The 12,463-nt window shown below is 32.0% G+C and overlaps 1 protein-coding gene across 1 annotated transcript in view; it reads right to left on the bottom strand.

Annotated features, from left to right (window-relative positions):
* The window catches only part of nompC (no mechanoreceptor potential C), a 105,415-nt gene that overhangs the window by 49,362 nt on the left and 43,590 nt on the right, over positions 1–12,463 (bottom strand). Inside the window, exons 9-13 of the mRNA XM_076503434.1 lie at positions 9,107–9,208; positions 7,842–7,943; positions 3,287–3,385; positions 915–1,043; positions 374–502 (exon numbers count right to left, since the gene is read on the bottom strand). Of these exons, the coding sequence (XP_076359549.1) occupies positions 374–502; positions 915–1,043; positions 3,287–3,385; positions 7,842–7,943; positions 9,107–9,208 (561 nt within the window). The remainder of the gene's footprint in view (positions 1–373; positions 503–914; positions 1,044–3,286; positions 3,386–7,841; positions 7,944–9,106; positions 9,209–12,463) is intronic.

Below are 12,463 nucleotides of genomic sequence, written 5' to 3'. Positions count from 1 at the left end.
CTAGAGGGAAGGCAGCTAGTCCTCACTACCCACCGCCAACTCTTGGGCTATTCTTTTACTAACGAATAGTGGGATTGACCGTCACATCATAATGCCCCCATGGCTAAAAAAGCGTGCATGTTTCGTGTGACGGTGATTCGAACCCGAGACCCTCGGATTACGAGTCGAGTGCCTTGCCGGGCCCCAGGCTTAATATATTGCTAACACTTTTACATACAAAACAGACTTCTGTTCGCGAATCATTTGAAGTCATTTTTCAGGATCACTTCTTATACCTCAAATAGTTCCAGTATAAACTTAAAATAGGAAAAAAAGTAATAAAAGTTTCACAAAGAAAGAGAAATCTAGTAAAGTCATTTAGAAAAATATTCACCTCAGTTGTTTCTATGGTAACATTCCCTCCATTTTGTAGAATTATTTTAACAATATCTCGTGATTCACCGATGTAATGATGTTGTGTTGGTGTAAGTGCAGCAGCGTAATGCAGTGCTGTTTCTCCTTTCTGCAATTGTTGTACCAGAGTTTAAACAAAGTGACAATTCAGTTTTCAAATAACAACATAAACTTAAACACACTTGTTGAAAAGTTAGTTGTTAGACGTTAGGTTTCAACGAAATAAATTATATATTTTGTTCCATTTAATCCTAAAACATATTTGTTTTAAAAAAATACCCTAATAATAGGAAGTTTTATGTGTATATGTAGTTTTACTAATAGTAGAAGTTATTAATTTCGACTATTTTATCAATTTCTTTTCATTATTAGCGGCTAACTTACAGGATTAGAATTTGTATAGTTTAAAGCCCAGCTATAACGATATAATAAGGATTTTTTATTATTACTTAAATTTGTTTTTCCTGAAATATTTCTTTTAAAGTCGATTGTAGCGCATTTACTCAGAAGACCGTATTTACCTGGTTTTGTTGGTTCACTGAAAAAAGACCTTTGTGACCTGAAAAGGTGCTGGCCCAGTACATCAGGAGACACTTGACCACTTGAAAACGACAATTTTTCACACCAATATGCAGTGCAGTTTCGCCGAACTATTATGAATACAGAGTAAATGTACTTATATCTTCTATTCAAGATGCCATGACACTATATTACTATAAAAAGAATAGAAAATACTGAATTTATAACATAAAACCTATATCGTAACCACCTGAGGTCTACAGTATTATTAGCTAACCAGGTGGTTTTCAGTGAGACAAATATTTATTAAGATTTGAGTTACAGTTTGTGGACGATCTGCTTTGATTTGACTGTCTAATATCTTTTCTTTTTTTTCTCTTTTTATATGAACACATTTTATGAATCTTGAGGAGTGTTTTTTGCTAAATTAAAAAAAAACTTAACGGCTCTTTGTTAATTTAAATTACTCTTTCTATATCTGTTTAAACGTAAAGGCTTGTACAAGTTAGACTAACTTAGTTTTGAAAGAATCAAGTATTACCACTAAATACATTTTTTAGGGTATGAAACCGAATGTATATATGTATACTGCTCGATTATTGAGTAGAGGGCAGTGCTCCTTTATTTAAAATACATTTGGAGATAAAGTTCAGATTTTCTTTCTTATAATATTAGTATTTATTGACATCTTTAGGCTAACAGAAACAAATTATCTGTTTTTGGTCCAAATCGGGTGCATCCTTTCTCCCACTTTCCACCAGAAGAACTGTATGAACCTTGCTTTAAACGTACAATAAAAAACCAATTCAAATAACTTTGAGCAGTGTAGTATTGTATAATATTTAATAAACAAACCAATTTGATAAAAAAAAAACAGGAATAGAAATAAAATACATTTTTCATTCACCTTTTACAAAATATAAAAATAAACATCACGTAAAGTGTGCTCAAAACATGAGCAAACAGAAATTAATAGTATAACCCAGTTAAAATACTAGTTTCACTTGTATTTTCATAAATTTTGAAGAAAATAAGCTGAATCCAGCAGAAATGTCAGCTGAAATGAAAATCAGTGGAATATAAGTCTGTTATAAGCATAACGTTCAAAAGCTTCTAGTTACCAAGTCTCTCACTCCGCGACACCATCATTGTCTTTCAAAATATTGGTTGAACTAATACTAAACATATTTTACTTATTTTCAAAGAAAAATAACAAGCGCACTTACTAAATAAATGTTTCTCAGTCCGAAAATTTACCTGATGAAAATTGGTGTTTAACGAAAAACTGTACTTGTGGCACATCTATTTATTTATACCCTACTATATTACATTTATGTTATGTTACTTACCTGGAATCTTTTTACATACATAATAGGGCTGTTTATTCTTTTCTCATTCTTTTATATTAAGCAACTTTGCGATAAATGTCTTTCAGAAGATGTTTAGTAAATTAGAAATGACTTAGAATAAATAAATAATCTTTGACGTCACAGAATGTCAACGTTTGCAACGTTATAAATGTTCCAATTCACACAACGTCAGTAACTGTTTTATTTATATTCAGGAATTCAACTGCTATTTCCTCATGCATTTTTTAACATTGAGAAATGAAACTTTTGCTAAAAATATGTTCGACATTCCTCACAAGTGCTAACTGACACATGTATACCAGAAACTGTTACATCTATCTAGAGGTGGAAGTCATGCCTTGAAAGTAAATTTATGATCTGTTTGACACTAAGGTACGTGTATGTATTTTCTTATACCAAAGCCACATTTGATTATCTGCTAAGTCCACTGAGGGTAATCGAACCCTTGATTTTAACGTTGTAAATCCGTATACTTACCGCTGTACTAGTGAGGGACGTGGACGCTTTGAAAAAGAATAGAGTTATGATTACAATATTTGTAGATCTTTTCTTGTGAATGAGTTCTATCATAGACGAATAATACATTTATTGCAATGTTTTAATTAAGACCAAAATTAGAATTGAATGTCTAGAAAAGTTAATTTTTCGAGTATTGTAAGATATTGTATGATATACATATTTTCCGATAATATCGTTCGTACGTTTATACAATAAACGTTTTGGAAATAAATCTTTTTTATGAGTAGAATTCCTGAAGTGGAGAAAGTAACAAATATAGAAAATGATAAAATATTTAAAACAACGATTCCGATACAGCCAACGACTTAAGAAAAAATAACATTTCCACATAAAGTTTTAAATATATTTATATACACTATAGACAGAAATAAAAATCAGTTCTCGGAAAAAAGCTCTTTATAAGCAAATGTCACGAAATTTCTCACTTGCTCGAATTTTAGAACTGCTTGAATGATGTATTACCATGTTTTTTTTTCAAAATATACCTCTGTTTGCGATTGGATTTCGGCGCCATCTTCTAGTAGAAGTTCAACAGTTCGAAGATTTCCATGTCGTACTGCCAGATGTAAAGGTGTTTCGTTATCCTATGCACGATAAAATATTGATGAGATGCAATATCAGTAGCATATTCAATTCACGTAGTTGGATTTACAGTGAAATAGGACCCCACCCTCAGGTATCTAAAATGTGCAACTTATAAGTTCAAATCTGTACATATTGTTTAACATATTACCATCATTTTACATTTCTAACATGTTCTTTCCGAGGAAGTCAAACAGAACATGTTACTTTAGTTAAAAGGAAAATAAATACGGTGTTCCACAAGATGAAGGCAGCTTATATTTTATGAGACATAAAGATGCGTAAGTTGGGACATTATTGTTTCTTTAAACAATATCTACACCAAACTTCAATATATATTAACAATGGAATTGGTAGAGAGAAATGTACCCTAATAATGCATTATAGTGTGGACGCTTTTTTATAAACTTGTGAAGCACAACGTAATTAACCCTTAAACCGCGGCCATCATCAAGTGGTGCTGCCACCTACAACATTCCCGCTGTTTAAGGATTAATCATATTTGTCATAAAAATTATGTCAGGTTTATTTTGTTTTTAACACTACATCATAATCTAGAATTTGATTATGAATGATTATGAAACTAAGTAAAAAATTTGTTTGTTTTTAGAACAAAACCACATTGAACTATTTGTTGTACCCACCACGAGGAATTGAACCCCGAATTGTAGCGTTGTAAATCAATAAATTTACCGCTGTCCACCAAGGAACAATAAATAAAATAAACTAATGAATAAACATATTATTTCTTCATTAGTTCATGATCTTCTGGATATTTTATTTCGTTGTTATTATTTTAGCGCAGGGAATCGAGCCCTAAATTTTAGAATTATAAGTCCTTAAATTTATTTTTGATTCACCAAGGGGCATTTTAATTAGTGTTCCTTTAAAATAATTGAATTTCAGATCTATGAGTTTAATTTTTGAAGGCGTTCTTGCGTGGAAACGGTCGTTTTTATAGATTAGAAAAAAGTAACACTAACTTCCAGAGAACGGCATATTTTACCTAGAATTATATCAAATAAAATTCACAAAGTTGTAAATATGAATAATTATTTAATAACATGATATTTATAAGGCCATAAAATATGAAATAATGTAAAAATGTTGTACGTGTAGGTTCGTAACATACAGAAATACACAAAAATATAATAATCGCATGGTTGTATAATATGAAACTGACTGAATAAATACAATAAAGTTTAAGATAATATTTGATACGGTAGAGCATACATGCAATCGTTAATGTCGATTTTTTTTATACACACTTACAAGGTCTTAAATTATGAAATTATGCTAGACCGTAATATGTACTATGTAATAAAGTTTGAGGTTTTCAAGCTAACAGATTTCATGATACTTCAGAAAACTGAAGAAAGAATAAGAGAACAGTCAAGACAATCCACATTATATGAAACTAGACATAAACGTAGTACTGAAAAAACTATTGTATATATCATCTGGAAATATGACATATGAAATATATTATTGTGCATATGCATATATATATATATATATACATACATATAAATATTTAGGATTACTTCTTAAATATATATATATATACTTCAGTAATCGTCAAACATATTCATTCTTCATGTCCCCAATGTGGTAAGAAATTGACAGACAACGATTTATAAGTATAATAAAGTGTGTGTGTTGTTTTTTTTGGGGGAAGACATACTACATGTTTCGACAGAAGACAAAATTAATGTTCTGTGGAAAATTGTAGCATGTTCTCCCAAAATATACCACTTCACTATATTTACTAATCATTATTTGTTAGTCGATTATTATATTAGTATAAAATGCTGACATACACGAGTTCTCAGTACAAGCTTTAGATTAATCTGTTAAGTGTCCGCTTCATTCGAACCAACTTCATCTGCCACAACCTCCGTATTTCCTTGCACAGATTCAGTAGAAATCTTATGGCGTTAGATATCAGCGGCTACAAGTTCATATGAGGTTATTGACGTTATTGACATCTTGCACTTGGTTCATTGGCGCGCATATCGACACATTGTAAAAGTTCTCTTCGTGCTCGATTTTTGTTCTTCATATATTTACGTTTCGTGAAACAAACACAAAAAGGAACGTTTCTCGTGAAGTTTGTTTTTCTCTGACAGATGACCCAACACTCGATCTTTTTTGTTCACATCTATAATCTCTATGTTCTTTTAAAACAATAGCATCTAATGCCTTTTTATTATCTTTTTAATACACTTTGGCATGATTTACAGTAAACAACGTTGAAGACTTCTTCATCATATAATGTTTTTCTGTTACTGAAGTACGTCAATGTTTACTTATATCATCATTCAGCAAATTATTTCAGAAGCGCACGTTCTTTAAATAAATAATAATTAACGCACTACGATGTATTAAACGATATTTTAGATGTTTTCGACACCGCACTGGTTTTACGTAAGTAAGTAACAACTGGAAAACAACATATCTTTGAAAAATCAGTTATAGTAATAAGTACATAATACAACCTGTGTTAAAATGATAAAGTTCTCGACTTAAGAAGACACTAGTTATTCCTAAGTAACCTGGTATTGTCTTAAGTATTCCTGAGTTTCATTAAGGGAATTTAAGTATATTTCGAACTGACAGATTAATGCAGAACAAAAACAACCAAAACCATTGATGACAGAGATGTAAATAGAGATTAATTAAACAACGGACAGCTGTTAGGACTCACGTGCAAAAATCAGATAACCCATTAAAACAACTTCTACACTAACGTTTAATGACAAACGTCTAGTTTTATATAACTTAAAGGAAGAGCAATTCTTTAAATGCGGCCCGGCATAGGTGGTTAAGGCACTCGACTCCTAATCCGAGGGTGGCAGGTTCGAATCCCCGGCGCACCAAACATGTTCACCCTTTCAACGCTGGGGGTGTTATACTTTACGATCAATCCCACTATTTGTTGGTAAAAAGAGTAGCCCAAGAGATGGCGGTGGGTGGTAATGACGAGCTGCCTTCCCTCTAATTTTACACTGCTAAATTAGGGACAGCTAGCGTAGATAGGCGTTGTGTAGTTTGCGCGAATAAAAAAAAACCTTTAAAGTTAATATGAAGATGATTGGTTCTTATTTCTATTTTACACTTTCGCGTCAATAAAAGTTATACATAAATTTCATGAGATAAAATAAACGCATACTTTTTAACTTTAAACGAAATAGTAACTATTGAGAACGATATACCACGTTTATTTTACCTTATAGGTAGCCCCTTATATTAACAGGAGTAATGCATTCATCCTTACCTCAAAATTTGAATATTGTCATCGAAGTAAACTCCACATCCAATTTTCTGTACAAAAGTTACTCATCACATAAGGCTACGCTGTTTGAATAACCTTCAATTGATGTCCAGAATAATATAATATTTTTATTGGTTCGAACTTATGGTCTACTGCCTTACACCAATGATGTGGTAGGAACAGTCATCTAGGTTACCACTTTAATTTAAAGTAATGTAAATAAAGAAACATCCAGTCTTCTGTGTAACACACCAGTAGATACTATGGTCATTATGATGATATTCAGTAGATACAATATCGATAAGTAAGTTTTAACTTTAACTTAAGCAGTACTCGCCTAAACTTGTTGAGTAACTCGTTTTTAAGCATTAGCTCTGAAGCAAGGCTGAAAGTTTAAAATGCTCAAAACCGTAGAGTTTGTTTTGTTTTTTAATTTCGCACAAAGCTACACGAGGACTACCTGCGCTAGCCGTCCTTAAATTTGTAGTGTAAGACTAGAGTTAAGGCACTCGACTCGTAATACGAGGGTCGTGGGTTCGAATCCCTGTCACACCAAACATGCTCGCCCTTTCAGCCGTGGGGGCGTTATAATGTGCGGTCAATTCCACTATTCGTTGGTAAAAAGTAACTCAAGAATTGGCGGTGGATGGTGATGAGCAGCTGCTATCTGTCTAGTCTTACACTGTTAAATTAGGGACGGCTAGCAGAGATAGCCCTCGTGTAGCTTTGAGCGAAATTAAAAAACAACAACAAACTAACCAATGAAATACAGTTGAAAAATAAAACAAACTGTTCTAATAAAATGACAAAACCGGTGGAACGGTGGTAATGAGAGTAAAACAAAGTTGTTACATCACAGATAAATAAAATGATGTGCTTTTAATGAAGAGACATAAACGTTGTAACTACAATGACTTTAATTTTCTCTTAGTTCACTGAACAACATTTTCAGTCAGGAAACAAAGAACTGAAGAGACGCTTTGCTTAAAGAAATCCATCATCCGGTATTATTTATCCTCTAGTGGTTGAGCGGTGAGTCTGAAAGCTTATAATGACAAAAATTGGGTTTTGGTACTGGTGGTGGGTAAAGCACAAATACCCCATTGTGTTTGCCCTTAACAAACAAACAAACCGTTACTTTTCTTTTTAAAATCTCTTTTCAAAGTCGTTTATTATTAACTCACTTTTTGACGTGCGTTAATGTTTGCTCCACTCTTAAGTAAGAGCTCAGCAGACTTCTCACCACTTGGTATCATGGCCGCCATATGAAGAGGCGTAGCTCCATTCTGTTACAAAGAACCATGACTTCAGATATATTAAACAAACATTTAAGTACCCTAATCTATCTATTTATTACGCATGATTTTTAGTTTGAAAACGTTAAACTTCTGATGTTTCTGCAGACAAGGCTTAATCAGCTTTTTTCCTGGTACAAAACCAACTGTATGTGTTTTGTGATGATAGTTACACGTTAAAAAAGTGATTATGGTTTGCGTTAATAAAAAGCGAGTCGGTTTTGCCACGTACTAAATAGTGTGGAATATTAACACTTAGAAAACGATTCTACATTTCATTGTAAAAATGTAGTGTCCTTTTTTCATGAAATTATTAAAAAATGAATTTAACGATCTGGACTAAAGAAATGTAGAACCTTAACTGAGGATACTAAAATCAAATAAAGTCAAAAATATATTCGTAAATGTTTTAAGTGTCTTTACTCAGAGCGTAAGAATTATAATACTTTTATAAAATTTCTATCAAAATTTTAAAAACAACTATAACAGATTTTAATACTAACATTGTGAAGTTTACTTGAAATCCTTCACAAAAATAATGAAATTCCGTTACATAACCATGAAACCTGCCTTTTATTCTCTGTCACATAATTACGACATTTATCCTTCGTTTTCTGTCACATAACCATAACAAATACCTGTCATTCTTCATCGTACACCCACGAAACTTTTCTTTTATTCCCCGTCAAGTAACCCTGATACATACCGTTCATATTCTGTCATATAACCATATTATCTTTATTTTCCGTTACGTAATTCTTACATCTACCTTCTATGTTCAGTAACAAAGCCTAACATTTATAATTCACGTTCCATCACGCATTGCTCATACTCACCTTTCATGATACATCACATGATCTCCATATGTGTTTTCACATTATTTCACCTGCCATGTTTCGTCACACAAGTCTTACACCTACCCTTCATACTTTATCATATAATAATAATACTTACCTTTTATAATTTGTTAGATAACCATAACACCTACCTCTCACATTCTCTCATATAACAATGAAATTCACCTTTTATTCTTCATCAAATCAACCTGACATCTATCCTTCATACTCCGTAATATAATCAAGGTGAACACCTTCATGCTCGCCCACACTTCATTAATGACACATTACTTATATTCGCATATATTTAACACCTACCTTTCCAGCAGGAAGGTTAACATTCGCTCCGTGGCCCAGTAAAGTTTCTAAAACTTCCCATTTTCCTGCCTGTATAGCGATGTGAAGAGCTGTTAAATTATCCTAATAATAATACAAAAAATACAATATTTAGTATTTCTGCCTTTGTAGCGATGTGAATAGTTGTTAAATTATCCTAATAATAATACAAAAAATACAGTGTTTAAGATTTCTGCCTGTATAGCGATGTGAAGAGCTGTTAAGTTATCCTAATAATAATACAAAAAATACAATGTTTAAGATTTCTGCCTTTGTAACGATGTGAAGATCTGTTAAATTATCTTAATAATAATACAAAAAATACAGTGTTTAAGATTTCTGCCTTTGTAACGATGTGAAGAGCTGTTAACTTATCCTAATAATAATACAAAAAATACAGTGTTTACGATTTCTGTCTGTATAGCGATGTGAAGAGCTGTTAAATTATCTTAATAATAATACACAAAATACAGTGTTTCAGATTTCTGCCTGTTTAGCGATGTGAAGAGCTGTTAAATTATCCTAATAATAATACAAAATAATACAGTATTTAAGATTTCTGCCTGTATAGCGATGTGAAGATCTGTTAAATTATCCTAATAACAATACAAAAATTACAGTGTTTAAGATTTCTGCCTGTATAGCGATGTGAAGAGCTGTTAAATTATCCTAATAATAATACAAAAAATACAATGTTTATTTCTGCCTTTGTAGCGATGTGAAAAGCCGTCAAATTATCCCAATAATAATAATAAAACAAAAAACACACAAATTTAAAACTTTCTGTCTTTATAATGATATAGAGCCACCAAATTATCACAATAATAATAGTACAAAAAATACAATTTTAAAATTTTCTGCTTTGAAGTGATATGTAAAGTCGTAAAAGTATCCTAATTATAACAATACAAAACCAAAAACACAATGTTAAGGCTTTCTGCCTTTATAATGATATGTAAAGCCATCAAATTATCTCAATAATAGTTATGCAAAAAACACAACGTTTAAGGCTTTTTGTCTTTACATTGTTATGTACAGCCTTTAAATTGTTCTAATTATAATAACAGAAAGAAGAGGAATCACCAATAGCTACGGCTCTTGAAATTCTTTCAGATAGGATTTTGAATAAATTATTTTATTGAACTTTTTTCCCCTTTTTATTAGTTATATTTTTGTGCGCCATCAAAGCTATGAGTGAGATACGCGTTTAGCCGGTACAATTTTATTGCTTGTTAGGATCACTACCAACCAACCCTCAAATCGAAATTGTTTCAGACAGGAGGAGTTTGTTTGCTTTGAATTCCGCGCAAAGCTACTCGAGGGCTATCTGCGCTAGCCGTCTCTAATTTAGCAGTGTAAGGTTAGAAGGAAGGCAGCTAGTCATCATCACTCACCGCCAACTCTTGGGCTACTCTTTTGCCAACGAATAGTCGGATTGACCGTCACATATTAACGCCCCCACGGCTGAAAGGGCGATCATATTTGGTGCGACCGGGATTCGAGCCCGCGACCCTTAGATTAAGAGTCGAACGCCTTAACCCACCTGGCCATGCTGGGCCACGGCAGGATGTGACAAAAGTAATCTATGAGACCTTGGGCGTGGTCAAATACATCAATGGGAAGGGTTTGACCTGCCGAGTCTAATATTGTAAGTATATCTCAAATCGGTTAAGAGATGACAGAGATATGAACTAAAAGTTTGTATTAAAAACAACAACAACAAAAAAATCTCTAAGCCGTTTTGCCGCAGCTAAAAATAGAACATGAAATATATCTGCTTAAGTAACGATGTGTAGAGCTGTTGAAGTATTCTTATAATAATACAAAAATACAGTGTTAATTCTTTAAGCCTGTATAGCGATGTATAGAGCTCTAAAATTATCCTAATAATAATAATAATAAATAGAGTTTGGTACTGCTAATAAATTAAGGATAAATTAATCATTTTTACCAAGTAAGTTATGTTGAAAATTGTCACAACATATTGTTTAGTACGTGTTTTGTTATAAAATAATCGCAAGAAGACCGATCACGTAATAGGTTTTGTACAATGTCACTGACATTACAAATTATTGTTTTTTTAATTTAGTACAAAAACTATATGTTGTATGTTTTTCGATCTACGCAATCATACGTGAATAATACATAAATAAGCAATTAAGGTCAACCACCACCGTAAGCCTACAGCACTATACCCCGTTATTTTAAAATACTTCACAAATTTCATAAAAATCCATTAATTTTCCGTTTTATTATAGTTTCTTTTCATTCGATGGCTTAACGCTTCAGGGTTCCTTTTCCAAAAGATTTATCGTGTATATTCTAAAAAAAACCAAAAACAATCCAGTAGTTTTAATTTATTTGTCTCTCGAAGGTTGGTAACGTATTCTCCAAAGAATATCAAATATCTTGTTTCTTTAACATTCACTCAAATGTTTACAGTGTATTTACAAAACACTATAGATTCTTTTTAGCTGTTTTTAGAAAACAAAATGTCAAGTTATTTGCTCTTTAATTAGTTCCTGAAAGTTAGTAGTGCATTTTCCAAACATTATGAAGCAGGGAGAATAATCCAGTAGTAAATTACATCATTTAGTCTCCATTGTGTAATTAATATAAATACTATAAATGGTAATATTAATAAATAATACTGACTTCAGTGGTCCTCATCCAACTGCTCGATTTCCCAGGATCATATACTTCATATCTTAGTAATATTAAATTCACAAAAAAGTTTCTAATAATAAAATGGATAACAACTGTTTGATGTTAAAATAAATAAGCAACGGCCTAAGATTTAAGTACCAAGAAAAATGGACTATAAGAAAAAAATAACGGTATATTAACTATCACTCTACTTAACACACTCCTTTCTTAACCACCGATCTAATTATTAATAAAAAATATATTTTAAAAGAATATAATAATAAAAATTTTCCTGTCATTTTGATTAACACTACCTTTATTCTTAAACAACGGTCTAATTTCTATGAAACTGAAAATTTTAAGAACATTATAATCTAATTTTACATATATATCTAAAAACGGCTGGTATGGGTTGAGAAACTTTTATGTAGAGGAGCGAACAACAACGTTTTCACCTTCTTCGGTCATCGTCAGGTTCAAAATAACGATGACCGAAGAAGATCGAAACGTTGTTCGCTCCTCTACATAAAATTTTCTCAACCATACCAGCCGTTTTTAAGTATATATATTTTCTTTACAAGTGGGTTTTCTTATCATCACGCACTAATTTTACATGCCATTTTAATAAGGAACTGCTTGTTTAGTAAACATCTACCATTTCAACCAACATATGTCTCTTTCTGGAGTCCTGGC

This window comes from Tachypleus tridentatus, chromosome 6 (genome assembly GCF_004210375.1).
Source record: "Tachypleus tridentatus isolate NWPU-2018 chromosome 6, ASM421037v1, whole genome shotgun sequence".
Classification (NCBI taxonomy): domain Eukaryota; kingdom Metazoa; phylum Arthropoda; class Merostomata; order Xiphosura; family Limulidae; genus Tachypleus; species Tachypleus tridentatus.
Note: the sequence above shows the minus strand (reverse complement) of the source record. Positions and strands in the feature narration are given on the sequence as shown.